Source organism: Mobula birostris, chromosome 24 (genome assembly GCF_030028105.1).
Source record: "Mobula birostris isolate sMobBir1 chromosome 24, sMobBir1.hap1, whole genome shotgun sequence".
Taxonomy (NCBI): Eukaryota; Metazoa; Chordata; class Chondrichthyes; order Myliobatiformes; family Myliobatidae; genus Mobula; species Mobula birostris.
In genome coordinates, this window is record NC_092393.1 from 53,075,203 (window position 1) to 53,096,119 (window position 20,917).

General features: G+C 43.0%; 1 protein-coding gene across 2 annotated transcripts in view; it reads left to right on the forward strand.

The window, feature by feature from the left end:
* rptor (regulatory associated protein of MTOR, complex 1) overlaps positions 1 to 4,383 on the forward strand; it is a 491,598-nt gene extending 487,215 nt beyond the window's left edge. For both annotated transcript variants that reach the window (XM_072241994.1, XM_072241995.1), the window contains exon 34: positions 467 to 4,383. In XM_072241994.1, coding sequence (XP_072098095.1) covers positions 467 to 535 — 69 coding nt within the window. In that variant the 3' untranslated portion in view covers positions 536 to 4,383. The remainder of the gene's footprint in view (positions 1 to 466) is intronic.
* Positions 4,384 to 20,917: the final 16,534 nt, after the last annotated feature.

Below are 20,917 nucleotides of genomic sequence, written 5' to 3' on the forward strand. Positions count from 1 at the left end.
ATTAGAGATTTTATTTAAATCCATAATTTCAAAGATAAATACCTCCATTTGAAAAAACATTGAAATTACTTGAACCCTCTTACATTGCCTGAGAAGGTATTGCAGGTCTATTGTCCTTCATGTAATAAGCCAGCTTTTCTTCCCCAGTATTCCAACACCATGATACTTCTTGCTAATATGATCTCAATTTAAGCAATTTTTTTTCTAATTTATAAACAATACTGTTCATTTCAAAGATCCTGTAGGTCATTAACATAATGTAATAAAAATTCTGTGAGGGAAAATTCCCATTGTTCCCAATTATAAGCATAATCTTTATTTAATTTTTGTTCTGCTATCTTTGTAATGGACAATCATAAGCTGGGGGTATGTAGTTTAATTGTTTTCTGGTACGGATAATTATTTCATAGTGATGCCTAAATGTTCTAATTAGTAGTCATTGATTACTTTGTGCTTTTCTCAACAGCCTCACTTAGCAGTTGGAAGTAATGACTACTACATGTCTATATATTCAGCAGAGAAACGCATCAGATAACACAGAATTACGCAGCCCTGCCTATCTACTTTATGGAGATTCTGACTAGTATCAGACACTGTATATTACTTCAAATGTACATATTGAATTATTTACTTGAACATTTGGTGACAGCTGCTGCAAGTCGTGATTTGAACAAATTTTCCATTCTATATTTCAGCAGCAGCCACAACTTGTCCTGTAAGAACATGGCTGCCAAACTTATTCAAGGACTTGTCTGAACCACTAAAATTTTTTTCCCCCTTTTGTGAATTAGATTTTAGAATTCAGATTAATATAATTTGCCATGTCGTGACTGCCTCAGATGGCCTAACAACTGTGTGTAAATTACAAATCCTCTCAGCTTCCTCGGTGAAATAATACATCAAAGGGGAATGCCGGTATTAAAGTACTAGTAGCTGTTCCGAAGGACTGTTCAAAAACTCACACCTTTAACGTTACGTCTATGAGCATTATTTTATCCATAGACTACAGCAGGCCCACAGGAGGAAAATCATGTTATTCTGAAACGTTGTACAGTGTTCTTCCCAACTTGTTTTTTTGTGTGTGTGTGATCTAATTTTGCTCAATAATTGCTGGTTGTAATAGGAAATGCCAATCAACTCGTACAAATAACCAATGATGGGACAAGCGACCTGAGCAGGACATGAGTGACCCACTTATCTGTTGTCGAATGTAAATGAAACCATTAAAGGAACTGGAAATTGATCTGTGATTGTTTTCCTAATGATACAAATGCTTCCAATCTTCAGACTTGTAAACTAGTTGGATCTGCAAAAGCCAAGAGTTATGAGATATTCTTGTTTATTTGTCTTTATTTTTAATATAAATCTGATGCCACATGCATATTATGATCTGACATTTATTAAGCTATGTTGTGAATTAAATACAGTATTATTTTATTATATATTATCACTTTTAAACAGATTTAACACTGACTTTTGTTTAAGCCTAGGCAATAATATACACTAGTAGCTAAGTAGTTGCTGAACACAATTAACGAATAGTAAAGTGGAAGGTTGGCTTTTTTCATGATAATAAATTAATTTGTAGTATTGGGTTTTATGTTGCCATCTGTTAATGGGAGTTTTTTTTGTTAAACTTGTAATTTGTTATTTCTTGCTTTCGTGGTCTGAAGGTTAGGTATAGAACAGGGTGCCATACTTTTTTTTCAGTCTGTATTGAGTTTGAATCATCCTTTAATGGAACAAATTTAAATTCCACATTATCCAACCCCCATTACCACGTTGCATTCGGAGCTGTTTCTCAGCTCGCCGGCGATATTGAATTTGAGCCGACTGGAAGAAACAGGGTTCAATTTGTGTCCTGTGTGAGTTCAGTGCTGAATAGTTAAAATTGGAAGCTTTTAGTTTGCACAATTAAGCCAAAAATCCTGACTAGCCTCATTAGAGTGTCATGTTCTGAAGCAAAGCCACGCTGCGTCGCATTTCCCACTAAGAACCAGGCGAACTTACTTGAAGTCAAATTAGCTGAGTGGAACTTAGGAAGGCGAAGAAGCAGTTAGTAGTGTGTTTCCTCAATCCTCCTCCTGCTCTGATCTTTGGTCTGAACTTCATATTCCTGACCGTTTCCAATAAACCCTCATTTCCGCTGTGGTCCAAGTCAGCATCCACAGTCCTCTGGGAGAGAAATTCCAAAGATCCTCAGCCCTCTCCAGGAAGTTTGACCTCATATCAGTTGAATATTGTCAACCCCTCACCCCGAGGCCGTTTCCTTCTTTAACACTCCTTGGAAAATATTTTCACCATATTTACCCTGCCAAGTCTTTTCACAATTTCGTTCTTCTCAACTCCAGAGAGCAGACAAAATTGTAATTGGAATCCTGAACATCTTTATCAAAATTGATAAGTGCTTTTAGAATTGGAGAAAAGCTAAGGTTTCCTAAAAGACTTAGTATATTAAAATTACTTAAATAAAAATATTTTGGAATGCAAGCAAGAATGAAGTCGTCAGAGGCTGAACAATTGTAAAAGGAGCTGTTATTCAAAGTAATTTTCTTCTCGTTGGTCACAAATAGTTAGATTGAAATAAGCACCTGGCCCAACATTTTTTTTTGATTATTGTAGTTTTGATCTTTTTTTAATCCATTAAAAATGACACAAATAAGATCTCTTGAAACTGTGTGTTCCAGAGTACCTCAAAGAACGTCTAAACATTAAACCCAATGCCCCTGCAAACCTGTAGACTTGGTTCCCAGCTGGATTTTGATACCATGTGCCTGTGGATGGAAGAGATAGCAGTTGCAACCACAGCGTCTCCCAGGACCATAATCCAGGGATGTATGAATTAGATCTGTTAATTAATAATAAAAAAAATGTAAGCTCAGACACAATTACTGTTATATGGCATTTGGGAGAGGGATCATTAGATTTTTAGGGCCCACAGCTGAGTCAGACACAATTTTGCCGTCCCTCGTGCTTTTAAATAAATGTACCTTAGCTGGAGATTCTTTGAAACCAGTAGGTTTTATCCCAAAAGACACCGCTGTGAGTACATTAAAGTAATTTTCACAGCTGAAACACAGTGATATATGTTCAAGATTAGGTGATGGTTCACAAATAGTGGTAACCTCATCTAGCAGTTAGCAGTTTGTAACCTGATGTGGAACTTTAAAATTTACTAAAAAAGGAAGGAACTAGATTGTCTGTATTGGAGAAAAATTCACCTAAGTTCTGTTTAAATATATCAGTATCTAGAAAAACAAATTATAAGTCAGTCAAGTTGAAAGCCATATTTTTTTAAAGTGTGCATGCATACACTCTGTGATGAGAATATATGTGTGAATTAAGGATGTAACTACAATATCTCTTACAATTCTTCAGCATTTGGCTTCTACATTCAGTTACTTTTATTGAGAAATCGACAGTCACGAGCTACTCTGCTACAACTGAGGCACAGTAGTGTAGTGGTTAGCACAACGCTTCACTGTACCAACGATCCAGGTTCAATTCCCAGCGCTGCCTGAGAGAGGCAATATACTTTATACTTCTAGGAGTTTGTGCGTTCTCCCCTTGACCGTGTGGGTTTCCTCCAGGTGCTCCAGTTTCCTCCTACATTCCAAAGACTTACCGTTTGGTAGGTTAATTAGTCATTGTAAATTGTCCATGGTTAGCAGAGGATTAAGTTGGGGGACTGCTGGGCAGCACAGCTCAAAGGGCCTATTCCACATTGTATGTCAATAAACAAGTGTATAATTCTTCCTAACAAGGATAATAGCTTTTAATTGGTGGTTAAGAACACTCCTATTACAGTTTGGCTCCTTGCCTCCGACTAATAAATGATTCTTTATAAAACTTGCAAGTTTGGGTTAAAAAATGCCTAGCTTTTCAGGTGTGCATCACTTTGCCTTATAGTAATTTGAGACATTTTCACCTTGATTATCTGCCTTGTGGGGGGGGGGGAGTCTTTTCCTGAAAAGCAGTTGAAGACTTAAAGCAACTGACTGAATGGATTATTCCTAACTTCAACCCAAATGGTTATTTTGCCTTGGTGGGGGGAAAAAATGTAGAAATTAACAAAATAGGTTTGGTCACAAGACAAGCTTACAAATGTATCAATCCTCTCCGTTTGAATACCTCACTCAAACAGAGCTAACATGAATGTGTATAGATGTTTTAAACTCACTAACCTTAATTTTGTGTGATCTATTTGGTTTCTGTTAGGATGTTAATTTTGTCCACTTGTCACTGTCTGTTGATTGCATATGGAGTTCACATGCTGGGTATTAATTAAATCGAGGGAGGATATATTGATGTGAGACCTCATGAGCCGTTGTTCTGAATGTCTGCTTTTAGATGAAAATGCACAATTAAAACTATATTGGCAAATAAATCAAACACATCTTGGTCTGTGTCTTCTTCAACTCGAGAACTTTAATTAAGTTTCTGGTCTGGAAATGGAGTGTGTGTGTGTTCTGAAAAGCAAAGAAGGGGAGGTCGTAGTTCCTATCCGTCGTTACATTTAGATCTTTTAATAAAACTAAGATTCCTTTTGTCATCAATAACCTGCTGTTGAAGTAAAACTTAATAACTTCGTTGCATTGTGGTTCCTATTTCATTTTGATGCATTCAAAACTGCGGTTTGACTGCGAACATGCTCTGCTTAACAACAGCATCAGCTGGGGCTTCTCTTCACACAGATACAAATTGCAGCTTTTCACTGGTGACTGGAAGATAATGAACTAAAGATTTATAATTTTACAGGCATTTGGTTTTGTGTCAAGGTCTCCTAAGAATCTTTCTTCCTTCGTCCTCATCTATGTTTCTCATAATGTTATACTCCTCTATAATGTCACCCCTCTGTCTCCTATACTGCATGGAATAAGGTCCAACCTCTCCTTATAACTCAAGCCCTCAAGTCCTGGCCTCTATGGTAGCATGGTGGCACGTGCCTTGGTGTTACACCTCAAGGCATTGGATTTTGGAGTTCAATTCTAATGTCATCTGTAAGGAGTCTGTCCATTCTCCCCATGGAGTGTATGGCGATTTGACAGAGTGCACCACAGTCCAAAGATGTACCAGTTAGTAGGTTAATTGGTCATTGTAAATTGTCCTGTGATTAGGCTCAGGTTAAATTGGGAGTTGCTGGGCGGTGCGGCTCAAAGGGCTGGAAGGTTCAATTCCATGCTGTATGTCAAATAGATAAACAAACATGTTTGTAAGTAGTCTTTGCACTCCCTCCAACTCAATGACATCTTTCCTGTAACAGGGGGAGTAAAACTGTACACGGTACTCAGGTGCAGCCTTGCCATTGGAATGTACAACAGCAAAATAACGTCGTAACTCCATAAGACAAAGGAGCAGAAGCCGGCCATTCGGCCTATCGAGTCTGCTCCGCCATTTTATCATGAGCCGATCCGTTCTCCCATTTAGTCCCACTCCCCTGCCTTCTCACCATAACCTTTGATGCCCTGGCTACTCAGATACCTATCAATCTCTGCCTTAAATACGCGCAATGGCTTGGCCTCCACTGCTGCCCATGGCAACAAATTCCATAGATTCACCTCCATCTGGCTAAAAAAATTTCTTTGCATCTCTGTTCTGAATGGGTGCCCTTCAATCCCGAAGTCATGACCTCTCGTACTAGACTCCCTCATCAAGGGAAACAACTTTGCCACATCCACTCTGTCCATGCCTTTCAACATTCAAAATGTTTCTATGAGGTCCCCCCCATTCTTCTAAACTCCAAGGAATATAGTCCAAGAGCGGACAAACATTCCTCATATGTTAACCCTCTCATTCCCGGAATCATTTTAGTGAATCTTCTCTGTACCCTCTCCAACGTCAGCTCATCCTTTCTTAAATAAGGAGCCCAAAACTGCCCACAGTACTCCAAGTGAAGTCTCACCAGCGCCTTATAGAGCCTCAACATCACATCCCTGCTCCTATACTCTATTCCTCTCGAAATGAATGTCAACATTGCATTTGCCTTCTTCACCACCGACTCAGCCTGGAGGTTAACCTTAAGGGTATCCTGCACGAGGACTCCCAAGTCCCGTTGCACCTCAGAACTTTGAATTCTCTCCCAATTTAAATAATAGTCTGCCCGTTTATTTCTTCTGCCAAAGTGCATAACCACTTTCCAACTTTATATTTCATTTGCCACTTCTTTGCCCATTCTTCCAATCTATCCAAGTCTCTCTGCAGACTCTCTGTTTCCTCAGCACTACCAGCCCCTCCACCTATCTTTGTATCATCAGCAAACTTAGCCACAAAGCCATCTATTCCATAATCCAAATCGTTGATGTACAACGTAAAAAGAAGCGGCCCCAACATGGACCCCTGTGGAAAACCACCGGTAACCAGCAGCCAACCAGAATAGGATTCCTTTATTCCCACTGTCTGTTTCCTGCCAATCAGCCAATGCTCTATCCACGTATGTAACTTTCCCGTAATTCCATGCGCTCTCATCTTGTTAAGCAGCCTCGTGTGGCACCTTGTCAAAGGCCTTCTGAAAATCCAAATATACAACATTCACTGCATCTCCCTTGTCTAGCCTACTGGTAATTTCCTCAAAAAATTGTAATAGGTTTGTCAGGCAGGACTTTCCTTTAAGGAAACCATGCTGAGTTCTGCCTATCTTGTCATATGCCTCCAGGTACTCTGTAACCTCATCCTTGACAATCGACTCCAACAACTTCCCAACCACCGATGTCAAGCTAACAGGTCTATAATTTCCTTCTTGCTTCCTCGCCCCCTTCTTAAATAGCGGAATGACATTTGCAATCTTCCAGTCCTCCCAAACCATGCCAGAAACTATCGACTTTTGAAAGATCATTGCTAATGCCTCCGCAATCTCCACAGCTACTTCCTTCAGAACACAAGGGTGCATTCCATCTGGTCCGGGAGATTTATCTACCCTTAGACTATTCAGCTTCCTGAGTACTTTCTCTGTCATAATTGTGACTGCGCACACTTCTCTTCCCTGCCATCCTTGAGTGTCCGGTATACTGCCGATGTCTTCCTCAGTGAAGACTGATGCAAAATACTCGTTCAGTTCCTCTGCCATCTCCTTATCTCTCATTACAATTTCTCCAGCATAATTTTCTGTTGGTCCTATATCTACTCTCACCTGTCTTTTACTCTTTATATACTTGAAAAAGCTTTTAGTATCCTCTTTGATATTATTTGCTAGCTTCCTTCCATAGTTCATCTTTTCCCTCTTCATGACCTTCTTAGTTTCCTTTTGTAAGCTTTTAGAAACTTCCCAATCCTCTGTCTTCCCACCAATTTTTGCTTCCGTGTATGCCCTCTCCTTTGCTTTAACTTTGGCTTTGACTTTTCTTGTCAGCCTCGGTTGCATCCTTTTTCCATTTGAAAATTTCTTCTTTTTTGGAATATACCTGTCTTGCACCTTCCTCACTTCTCGCATAAACTCCAGCCACTGCTGCTCTGCCATCCTTCCCGCCAGTGTCCCTTTCCAGTCAACTTTGGCCAGTTCCTTTCTCATGCCACTGTAATTTCCTTTACTCCACTGAAATACCGACACATCGGATTTTGGCTCCTCTTTTTCAAATTTCACAGTGAACTCAATCATGTTATGATCACTGCCTCCTAAGGGTTCCTTCACCTCAATCTCTCTAATCACCTCCAGTTTATTACACAATACCCAATCCAGTACAGCCGATCCTCTAGTGGGCTCAACAACAAGCTGTTCTAAAAAGCCACCTCGCAGACGTTCTACAAATTCTCTCTCTTGAGATCCAGTGCCGACCTGATTTTCCCAATCCACTGGCATGTTAAAATCCCACACAATTATCATAACACTGCCCTTCTAACAAGCCTTTTCTACTTCCTGTTGTAATTTGTAGTCCACATCACTGCAGCTGTTTGGAGGCCTATAAATAACTGCCATCAGGGTCCTTTTACCCCTGCAATTTCTTAGCTCAACCCATAAAGATTCTGCACCTTCCGATCCTATGTCACCTCTTTCTAATGATTTACTATCATTCTTTACCAACAAAGCCACTCCACCCCCTCTGCCTACCTGCCTATCCTTCCAATACACCGTGTATCCTTGTACGTTCAGCTCCCAGAGACATGCATCCTTTAGCCAGGTCTCAGTGATGGCCACAATATCATACCTGCCAATCTGTAGCTGTACAACAACATCACCCACCTTATTCCTTATGCTACGTGCATTTAAGTATAACACCTTAAGACTAGTATTTGGTACTTTTTGCTTTGATTGCACTGCAACTTATCCCAATGGCTGCAAATTTGCCCCAACTCCTGTACTCAGCGCCCAGGTGATGGAGACCCTGTTGTATGCTTGTCTGATGCATGGTACCAGTAACAAGCTGCATTCCCATTCGGTTAATCCAAGATCTTTAAGTTTTGGGATGAAGGAAGAGGCTTTTGCAATAATTAATTGGATGCTCTGATCTCTGTTTCAAGCTCTAATTGATTTTGTTTTCAATTATATTACCAGTTTAAACATGATTCGGTGTGACTGTTACCCAATTATCAGACAACGATGATTACTTCATTTGGAGAGGTGATTAAACTACTGTGCTTCTCAGCTGCTGCTTGAGATGAATGGGAATGTTTTGGCAGAGTGGAATTTGTTAATTAGTGCAAGGACTAATTAGCGACCACGTGGGTTTCCTCCGGGTGTTCTGGTTTCCTCTCACATTCCAAAGACACCAGGAGGGTAGCAACACTTGCAGGCTGCCCCCAGCACTCTCAGATGATGAAACAAGCAGTATGTTTTGATGTGCATGTGACAAATATAGGTAATCTTTAAAGAAGATGTTTTTATTTTAGTGGAAATATTCTGTTGGGATGCCTGGTGTCTTTCTCTGATGACTCCCCAGTTACTGCTACGTGCAGAGGGAACAGAAAAAGATGGAATTTACTTCCCCTTGGAATCTCACTCCCACGGCTGGGAACGACATTCTCACCCACGATGTAAGCTGACTACATGAGGATAGAAAAGGAAGAGGAACCCTGCAGGTTAGACAGCATCTATGGAGGGAAATGGACAGCTGATGTTTCAGAAGCACAAGAGATTCTGCAGACATTAACATTCCAGATTAACACACGCAAAATGCTGGAGGAATGCATCAGACTGGGCACCATCTATGGAGAGGACTGAACAGTTGACATTTTAGGCCAAAACCCTTCTTTTTCCACCCTTTCCCCTCTCCTTTTCATACTGGCTATCTCCCCTTTTACAGTCCTAATGAAGGGTGTCAACCCAAAACATCAACTGTCCATTTCAGTCAGAGAAGAGGAATTGAAAGCATGGATCAGCCTTAAAAACAATCTTAAAGATGGAGTGGGTTTGAGGGGACTGGTGACCTGCTTCTGTTTCTTGAGTCCCCTCTTACCAACTACAATAGAAAGTCCACAGACATTTCAGTAACCCATCTTGGCCAGGTGTGGCTTTGTAATCTTCTCAAGAGGCACTGCAGAGGGATCATTTTCATCGGTAGTTTTCCCAGACTGCTTGTTGGACACGTAGTCAGAAGAGATTCACACAGAGTCCGGCACTTACCTTCAGAACAAACTTTATTATAATCTGACATCAACAGGGAGGTCACTCGTCCTCCAAAAAATGCTCCCTGGGCCAAACTTTTCATTATTCTTAAATTATATCTTCTCTATTCCCCTCCACCATCTCTACCCCACATGCACTGTATAAACATATAGTGAGCACCTATATTAGGCCATAGATCCTAAGATATAGGAGCAGAATTCAGTTATTTGGCCCATCATGTCTGCCCCCACCATTTCATCATGGCTGATCCATTTTCCCTCTCAGCCCCAATCTCCTGCCTTCTCCCCCTACACCTTCATGTCCTGACCAAGAATCTATCAACCTTTGCTTTAAATATACCCAATGACTTGGCCACCATAGCCACCTGTGGCAATAAATTCCACAGATCCACCATTCCCTGGCTAAAGAAATTCTTCCTCGTCCCCATTTTGAAATGACACCCCTCTATTCTGAGGCTGTATTCTCTGGTCTTAGACTTCCCCACCATAGGAAACATCCTCTCCATATCCACATTATCAAGGCCTTTCAACATTCGATAGGTTTCAAGCGATTCCACGCCCCCCCTCCACCCCCATTCTTCTGAATTTCAATGAGTACAGGCCCAAATACTCTCCATCTGACAAGCCTTCCAATCCTGGAATCATTTTAATGAACCTCCTTTTGAACCCTCTCCAGTGTCAGTACATCCTTCCTTAGATAAGGGGCCCAAAACTGCTCACAATACTCTAAGGGAGGCCTCACCAGTGCATTATAAAGTCTCAACATTATATCATTGCTTTTATATTCTAATCCTCTTGTTCTATGTAAACTGTATGCATTTCTGCTTTCACCTCAGGCGTCACGTCAGCGTAGCAGTTAGCATGATGCTGTTTGAGCTCAGAGTGTCAGGATTTCAATCCCAGCATCCTCTGTGAAAGTTTGTACGTCTTCCCCATGGAATGCAGGGGTTTTCCCCAGGTGCTCTGGTTTCCTCTGCAGTCCAAAGACGTACCGGTTAGAAGGGTAATTGTTCATTGTAAATGGTCCCGCGATTACGTTGGGGTTAAATCGGGGGTTGCTGGGCTGCGCAGCTCGAAGGACTGGAAGGGCCTGTCCTGTAGTTTATCTCGAAATAAAAGTATGCTGTACAGTATGTAGAATACAAACCTCCATCCTGGAGTTTTATGAAGCCTTTGCTAGGCTGGTACCAGGCATGAGCACCTTATTCTGGCTTCATCTCCCTTCATTTCCAGTCCTGACGAAGGGTCTTGGCCCGAAACGTTGACTGTTTATTTCTCTCCATAGACGCTGCCCGACCAGCCAAGTTCCTCTGGCATTTTATGTGTGTTGCTACAAGTTTGCTGTAGTTCACCTTGGCCTACAGTTTGTGGCTGGGGCCAGTTGTGCCTGCCTGGTGTCAATACTGTAGGGACCCCCTTTTGTCTCACTACTACGTGCACATTCCCCCCCCCCATGTCTTTCTGCTCTGCTGTAGAACCAATAACTCACTCTTTCCTACTGTGAAATTACTAAAATGTACTGCACTGATCTCAGCAAATGCTTAGAATGACGACTGAGGAGGTGAAGTCTGCTGTGGGAAAGAATGTGTAGTAGACTAGCTCCACGGGCCCGAGGCCTCTTCCCCTGCCCCAGTCTGGTTCTGTAGCGTGGTTCGTCATGATCTCAGTGATCTCAGGGCAATGGAGCAGCAGCCCAGCTAGTGCAGAGAAGACGGTGCAGCGGTTTTATCCTCTGATCCTCTCAAATAATGTGAAGAAGGTGCTGGAACCTTTCCAGATTCTGGAGTGCTGCTCAAGCCTTGAGAGAATTAAGATCTGGCAAAAGAAAACTGTTAGTGAGACGAGGAGTTTTCAAAGTGGAAAGGTTGAATTGAGGAATAAGATTAATACAAAGCTGGAAATGTTCACAGAGCATCAATGAAAAGAGAAATTAAGATAACATTTCAGGTTGATGGACCAGTTTAAAGTGGGTGGGGGGAGCGAGATTTTCAGCAAGGGAAGGGGAAGGAAAGGCAGGATCTGGGCCAGGGTGGAAGTCAGGAAGAAACAAAATCAAGGGAATAAAAGTCAGGCCAAGCAAAGGTTTTAATCAAATTCGAATCAGGTTTATTGTTACTGACATGTCGTGAAATTTGTTGTTCTGCCACAGCAGTACAGTGCAATACATAAAATGTGCTATAAATGGCAATAAAAGATATATATCTAATTAAATAAATTAGTGCAAAAAGAGAGAAGAAAATAGTGAGATAATGTTCATGGATTCATTGGCCATTCAGAAATCTGATGGTGGAGGGGAATAAGCTGTTCCTGAAGCATTGAGTGTGTGTCTTCAGGCTCCTGTACCTTCTCCGTGAAGGTAGTCATGAGAAGAGTGCGTATCCTGGGTGGTGAGGGATGCCGCCCTTCTGGGGCATCGCTTTCTGAAGATGTCCTCGATGCTTGGGGGGTGAGGGAGTGCTAGTGCCGATGATGGAGCTGGCTGAGTTTACAACTTCCTGCAGTTGTTTCCCCATCCTGTGCCATGGTCCCTCCACACCAGACGGTGATGTGACCAGTCAGAATGCTCTCCATGGTACATGTCTAGAAATTTGCTAGAGACGTACCAAATGCCCTCAAACTCCGAATGAACTGCAGCTGCTGGCATGCTTTCTTCGTAATTGCATCAATATGTCAGGTCCGTGAAAGATCTTCAGAGACGTTGACACACAGAAAGTTGAGACTGCTCACCCTTTCCACAGCTGACCCCTCGAAGAGGACTGGTACGTTCTCCCTCAACTTGCCCTTCCTGAAGTCCACAATCAATTCCTCGGTCTTACTGATGTTGAGTGCAAGGTTGTAGTGACACCATTCAATCTCTCTCACTCCTGTACACCTCCCTGTCACCATCTGAGATTCTGCCAACAACAGTCATGTCGTCGGTGAATTTATAATCGAGCAAATAAATTACACTTAATGAGGTATTACCGGTGTTTAATGGCCCAGAGTGTAGTAGATACTTTTTACTAGGTCAGGTGTATTTGATTTAATAAATGATATTAAATCAAAATAAGATCCGAGTCTGATGACAGGAGTTAAATGGCTGAATAGTTATGTGCAGGGCTGATCCACTGATTGTGACACAGACTTCATCTTGCTGCAGAATCTTTTATTGAGTCACTTACTGAAATTGTGTGAAATATATTGACAGGTTTAACGTGGCATTGCTGAAGCCCAGTGGCTACTTATCGGTGGCAAAGGAAGCAACTAAGTACTTTATTGGTAACACTTTCTGGTCACATTTCTGGTAAACGGTCATCGCAAACAATGGAGAGTCGAGACGGAGCTTTGGTCCGTCCCCAAGAGCGAGGAAAACCCAAGGTTTGATCCATTCTAAGCACCAGGCCAAATCGTGGCAGCGGGGTCCAAGTCCCTGAGCATATCACAGGGCCTGTGTCTGAGAGCGAGGAATGGCCTGATGCCTGGACATTTTAATCACCGGGTCAGATTGAAAAGGTCAGGGTATCGGGACAGGAAGCAAAGGACGGGCCGGTTGTGCTTGTTGCTATACAGCGTTTACTCGGCTCTGCGCTGAACTGGGGCTGTAGCTGTGGCCTGCTCCTGGTTTCATGTCTGCCTGCTCCTGGTTTCATGTCTGTGGACACACTTTTGTAAAACTTCAGTTCTGAATATCATGTGCATACTTTTATCGTTTACACAGTTTGTTTATTTTTGTCAGCACATTGGGTGCTAGTCTTTTTTTTAAGGGATTCTTTTGGGTTTCTTTGTTTAGTGGCTGCCTGTAAGGAGTCAAATCTCAAGGTTGTGTAATGTATACATACTTTGATAATAAATGAACTTTGAACTTTGGAACCCATTGGACGCCAAACTGTGTGAGGAGGTCATCTTGACCTTTTCTTGCCGACGCACAGTAAAACAGGGAAACTGATCACATACAATAAACATCGGAGATGCTGGGAAACTTGAGCTGCACACAAAAAGTGCTGAAGGAGCTCAGCATCTACAGAGGGGAATAAACGGACCCTCCATCAAGACCGGAAAGGAAGGGGGCAGAAACCAGAATAAGGAGGTGAGGAGAGGGGAAGGGGTGCAAGTTGGCAGGGGATGGGTGAGGCCAGGCGAAGAAAAAGGTGGGTGGGTGGGGGAGGGGGGATGAAGTAAGGAGGTGGAAGGTGGAAGAGGTAAAGGGTTGAAAAAGAAATTAACGGGAGATAAGAGTGGACTATGGGAGAATGGGGAAGGCAGATTCACATTGCTCTGAGTGCAAGAAAACTAAGAGCAGGGTTCCTGTCCCACAGAACCTGATGGTAAACTATTGGCAATTACAAACATTTAACTTCCTTGAAGAAACTGTACCTAATTAAATAGCTACTTAAAGTATGTTCATGGTCTTCTGCTACAACCCATTCACTTCCAGGTCCGATGTGTTGTGCATTCAGAGATGCTTTTCTGTACACCACTGTTGTAACACGTGATTATTTGAGTTACTGTCACCTTCCCATCAGCAGAAACCAGTCTGGCCATTCTCCTCTGACCTCTCTCATTAACAAGGTGTTTTCACCCACAGAACTGCCAGTCACTGGATGTTTTTCACACCATTGCCAAAGCTCAAAGTAAATTTATTATCAAAGTACATATATGTCATCATATACAGCCCTGAGATGCATTTTCTTGCAGATGTACTCAATAAATCCAAAAAAGATTAATAACTGTAATAGAATCGATGAAAGACTGCATCAACTTGGGGGTTCAATCAATGTTGAATTTTTGCAAAAGACAACAAACTTTGCAAATAGAAAATGAAAGAAATAATAATAAAATTAAAAAGCAATAGATATCGAGAACATGAGAGGGAGAGCCCTTGAGGATGAGTCCATGGGTTATGGGACATTTCAATGATGGGGCACGTGAAGTTGTCCCCTCTGGTTCAAGAGCCTGATGGCTGAGGGGTAGTAACTGTTCCTGAACCTAATGGTACCAGTCCTGAGGTGCCTGTATCTTCTTCCTGATGGCAACAGCGAGAAGAGAGTGTGACCTGGGTTGTGAGGAATCCCTGATGATGGATGCTGCTTTCCTGCAATAGCGTTTCATGTAGATGTGCTCAGTGGTGGGGAGGGTTTTACTCGTGATGGACTGGGCTGTATCCATGACTTTTTGTAGGATTTTACATTCAAGGGCATTGATATTTCCATACCAAGCTGTAATACAGCTGGTCAACCATTCTCCATAAACTCTAGAACAGTTTTTCCCAACCTGGGGTTCACGAACCCCTCAGTTAATGCTAAGGCTTGTTGCCATAAAAAAAGGCTGGAAACCCCTGCTCTAGAGGCTGTTGTGTGTGGAAATTCCAGATCAGCAGTTTCTGAGATACTCAAACCACCCCATCTGGCACCAGCAAACCTTCTATGGTCAAAGTCACTTAGATCACATTTCTTCCTTACTCCAATGTTTGGTCTAAACAACAGCTGAACCTCTTGACTATACATGCATGCTTTTTCAAAGTTTATTACCAGAGTACATACATGTCACCACATACAAACTTGAGATTCTTCTCCTGTGGGCATACTCAGTAAATCTACAGAACAGTAACTATAACAGGGTCAATGAAAGGTCATGCAGAGCATTGAAGACAGCAAACTGCGCAACTGCAAATATAAACAATGAGAGCATGGAATAAGAAGATAGAGGGTCTTCCAAGTGAAATCATTGGTTCTGGGAACATCTCAAAAGATGAGTGTTGTTATCCTCTTTTGTTCAAGAGCCTGATGGTTGAGGGGTAGTAGCTGCTCTTGAACCTGGTGGTGTAAGTCCTGAGGCTCCTGTATCTTTATTCTGATGGCAGCGGCAAGACGAGAGTATGGCCTGGCTGGTGAGGATGGATGTTGTGTTTATGCATTGAGTTGCTGAACATGATAGGCTAATTGGATATTGGCTTTAACAAGCAGGTGTACCTAATGGAGTGGCCAGTGAATGTACTTGGGAACTGGATAAACAAGGGACAGATGAAATCCAAGATGAAAGAAAAAGGAAAGTGATTATCACGCTGCCCACATCCCTCAGGGATAATTCACGGAAACAATACTGCAATTTGCTAAATCAGTGGACTGGGCTCCCTGGAGAGACAGTACAAGCAGGTAATATTGATTTTATTCCATTGTAAATTAGATTTCTTTCAAAGAATAGTATTTTGAGATGCATACAAGTTGTTTGTGACCTTTGGCGAGTGTGGCTTACTTGGGGGCAGTGACCGACATGAACGTATGACTGCATCATTAGGCAGGTCTGTTCAAAGCTTGTTGATTGCAATTGATTGCTGCCACTGGACAACAATTCCATTACAGTATCCTGTGGTTACCAGGGTGATTGAAGACAAGCAAGATGGATTTTAGTCTTTTTATATTAATTGATCATTCCAACATACATAATAAAGTTTTGCTATATTAAAATTAATACTTTTGTTGCACAATTGCAATGCTTTTTTTAAAAACTACCATTTTGTTGCATTTATTACTGCCACTGTGCATAGGACTATTAGACATAGGAGCAGAATTAGGCAATTCAGCCCATCAAGTCTGTCCCACCATTCGATCATGGCTGATTTATTTTCCTTCTCCATAAAACCGTAAAACATAGGACCAGTCTTGGGTTGGAACTGGATGAATGAGTAGGGGAGGGATGGAACATAATAGTCCTGCCGATGCTGGAAATCCAGAGTAACACATACAAAATGCTGGAGGAACTGATAGGTACATGGAGCTTAGGAAAATAGAGGGCTATGAGTATCCCTGGGTAGTTTCTATAGTAAGGGCATGTTCGGCACAGCTTTGTGGGCCGAAGGGCCTGTATTGTGCTGTAAGCTTTCTATGTTTCTATGTTTCTGACTCAGCAGGTCAGGCAGCATCTACGGAGAGGGATAAACAGTCGAAATTCATCAGGATTCATGAAGGGTCTCGGCCTGAAACGTCGACTGTTTATTCCTCTCCCTGACTTGCTGAGTTCCCTCAGCGTCTTGCCTGTGTTACTCCAGTCCCATTGCAGGCAGCACGGTTAGCGTGACGTTTTTCCAGCAACTGCATTCAATTCCCGCCACCGTTTGAAAGGAGTTTGCACGTTGTCCCGGTGACCGCCGACAGCTCCGGTGTCCTCCCACGTTCGAAAGGCAGGCGGGTTTACGGGATAATTGGTGACATTGGAGTAAATGTGCAGCAGGCGGCTGGACTGCAAGGGCCCTGTACCCCATCGTACCCCTAAAAAACTAAAGTTTGAAACGTCACGTCTTCACTGAACACTCAATATGCAAGTTTCTCCATTGCTTTGCAGCAATTCTGCTGATACTTGTCAATATGAGCACATTTTAAAAGTAGTTTGATGCATTGTCTCGGAAAACATAGAACAGTACAGCACAGGAACAGGCCCTTTGGCGCACGGATTACCGATTTATTGAGATACGATGCAGAATCTGGCCCTTTGAGCTGCACCTTCCAGCACGGGAGGATGAACCCTGGGCGCCCTCCCAAGACTATGGTCAGCACGCTCCTAGAAGACAGCGGCGCGGCTAACGTAGATGAACTGAACACACTGATGAGGGAGAGGGAGAAGTGGAGAGTCCGTCATCGTGCCCGACACGGCCCCCTAGGCCTGAGTCGACGTAGTAGTAGTAGTTCCAGCAATCCCTCTGATTAACTCTAACGTAATCATGGGACAGTTTGCAATGACCAGTTAACCTATGAGCCGGTACGTCTTTGGACTGTGGGAGGAAACAGGAGCACCCAGAGGAAACCCACACATGCCAGTGGAGGGGACTTACCGAGGCTCCTTACGGGTGAAGTCAGGAATTGAACTCTGAACTCCGACGCCCCCAAGCAGTAATAGTGTCATGCTAACCGCCACACTACTGAGGCTCCCTGATGCTGTGCAGAACCAATTAAACTAGTAATTAAATGCCTAACTAAATGAAACTGTTCTGTCTACCCAAGTCGATATTGTGCTGTTCGGCGGGAGATGGGAAATGGAGGCAGGGGAGGCCAGGATTCAGATCAGTTTGCTGTCAGATACACCAGAGTGCATTGTAATCTGCTGCCCCTGTGGAGCTCACAGAATAAGTGGTATACATGGTAATAATAAATGTGACGCTAAATGTAATTGGACGCATTGGGCGTCATGGTAATGAAGTGGTTAGTGTGTCACTATGACTGCTCTGGGGTTCAGAGTTCAACTCCGACATCATTCTGTCAGGAGTCTCTGTATGTCGTCCCCGTGGAACACACAGGCTTTCTCCCATTTCCTCCCACAGTCCAAAGCCGTACCGGGCAGGTTAATTGGTCATCGTAAGTTGTCCCGTGATTAGGCCTGGGCTAATCGCATTTCTCGGGGGTCGCGGAGCGGCGTGGCTCGCAGGGCGCTGTACCGCTAAAATAAAAATAAATAAATAAGCAAGTACAACTGCAAGTGCAGAATAATGGAAGTGATGCGGGGAATGAAATGCCAACCGAACTGGTTCACCAACAAATGCAATAACAGAATAACCAAGGCAGGTGTAGTCATAGAGCACAATCGCACAGAAGCAGGCTATTGGGTCCATTGTTACGTACGTGGGTTTTCACCCAGAGACTGAAATGACTGGAGTCGCTCAGCACTTTCGTGCAAAGGTCTGTATTCAGTTAATTTTGGCTAAACCACTGAAGAAGATGAACATGGGCTGGGGGTGCCTAGCTGCTGTCAGTGCAGATATGAACACTTGGCAGCTGAGTGCCTATTAAAGTTGGAAGTGTAAAGAAGGGAGAGTCATCCAGTTCGAGGAGGAATACCTGCAAAGCAGCATCACACTCAAAGCACCGGAGGAGTTCAACGGGTCAGGTAGCGTCAATGGAGCAAAATAAACAGTTGACGCTTCGGTTCGAGACCCTTTATTCCCCTCCATAGATGCTGACTGACCTGCTGAGCACTTTGTGTGTGTTGCTCAAGATTCCCAGTGTCTGCAGAATCTCTAAGCAGCAACTCGGCGCTGGCCGGTGACTCAGTTCAGAAAGATCGGTGCTGGATCTAACCGGTCCCTCACAGCCAAAGCCCTCCCCAGCACTGAGCACATTTACATGGGGTGCTGCCCTAAGAAAGGAACCTCCAGTATCCGGGACCCCCACCATCCAGGTCAAGCCTCCTTTTCGCAACTACCATCGGGCAGGAGGTACAGAAGCCTTAGGCCCCACACCACCAATTATTACCCTTCAGTCATCCTGAACCAGTGTTGGATAATTTCACTCAACTCCGCTCTGAACCGATTCTCCAGTCTGTAGACTCACTTTCAAGGTCTTTACAAGTCATGTTCTTGGTATTATTTATTCATTTGCACAATTTGTCTTCTTTTGCACTTTGGTTTGTTTGTCAGTCTTTGTTTGTTCGTTATTTCTACTGTAATTATTTTTCTGTAAATACTTTCAGGAACATAATCTCAAGATAGCATATGGTGACATTTGTGTACTTTGACATTGAAATGGTGACACACCCTCTCCAGCCCTGTACCCACCTGGGCAAAGGTCCCCAATGAACTTAGTCCAGGCCCTGATTACAGATATAAAATACCGCAGATGGTGGAAAGCTGAAACAAAAACCTGTGGAGACAGAAACAACGTTCCACGTCAACGTTCTTTGATCACAACTGATGAGTGAACATGGATTCTCAACTGGAAACATTAACTCAGTTTCTCTCTTCCCTGACTCTGCCTGACCTGCTGGGTATTTGCAGGGTCTCCTTCTTCTGCTTTTGGCACAGAAATCCTCAGGTGCCTGCCACCATTTTCTGGGGTGACGTTACAGAAATGTTTGAACAGGAATAAGTACAGCATCCGAGAGCAGAGGCAGGGTGCCCTGTTAATGACCTCAGCCTACGCTGGTAAAGGATCTGCCAGCATTCATTCTCAGCAATACTTCTCAGATTGCAGAGATTTAATGTCAGGGACTGTGGCCAACTTGGGTTGGGGGTGTGGGTGTGGGAAGCCTGTTGACATTTCACTTCAGCCTAAATTTGGTGGTTTGATGCTTCCTTTGCTTTTCCCTATACTGTATTCACACAGCCATGCCCAGAACATCATGCCACTGACCTCATTTCAGCTCTGGTTTTTAGTTTAATTTAATGCCGTTGACAATTTTACATAAGAATTCTATTTTCTGCACTCCTGTTAAAACCTACAGACTCCCACTGCTGTTCGCAGTGCAATGAGGATTCTTTTTAAGAATTAGATTGGCGGTGAGTTCTCACTCTTCGAACGTAGAACACCACAGCACAGTACAGACCCGCCCATGAAGTTGTGCTAACCCTTTAACCTACCAAGAACAACTAACCCTTCCCTCCCACATAGCCCTCCATTTTTCTTTCCTCTCTCTGCTGAGAGTCTCTTAAAAGCCCCTAATGTATCTGCCTCTACCACCGGCCGCACAGCCACCATATTCTGTTTAAAAACTTACTTCTGCCTTTTCCCCTTTTCTTTCCTCCAATCACATTAAAGTTACACCGCCCCGACATTTCCACTCTGCGGAAAACTCTGCTGACCACTCGATCTATGCCTCTTATCATCTTGTGCACCTCCATCAAGTCACTTCTCTTCTATTGAGCTTATGAATATTTGGGAGCACAGGGGATATCTACAGTAAAACTCAGATAATCTGGTATCGGGCTGTTCAGAAAGGTTGGGCACCTGACTTGCTCGTCAGTGCAGAGTGTGTGAGCCAGGGGTCTGAACTGGAGGCCGGGACTGCAGTGGGGGCTGAGGTAATGGTTCAATGGTTCTACTTAATATCAGAGAATATATACATTACGCAACCTGAAATTCTTACTTTTCACAGACATCCATGAAACAGAAGAAAAACCCCGAAGAATAACTGACAGAAAAATGTTAGAACCCCAAAGCCAGGAACACCAAGGGTGCAGGAACGTAGGTAAGGCTGACAAACTGAAATCCCCTGGGTGGTATTTCCCGTACCCCCTTGAACTCTCTAGAACTCAATTTACCCAGTCTCTTATAAACTCAATGAGTTCACTACAAAAACCAATACAAATTGTATAAAAACTGCATTAAGTAAATTGATAAATTGCTTTATTATTGTCACAGGTACAGTGAAAAACTTTGTTTTGCGTACCATCCATACAGATCACTTCAGTACCTTGGGACAGTGCAAGATGAAAGCAGTAAAAATACAGATTAGAGTTTACAGTGATAGAGAAAGTGCAGAGCAGGCAGTGGATAAGGTGCAAGGCCATAATGAGGTAGACTGCGAGGTCAAGAATCTATCTTATCGTACTAGGTGGCGACTCAGGGGGATAGAAGCTACCCTTGAACCTCGGTGGGATATGCCTTCAAGGTTTTGTACC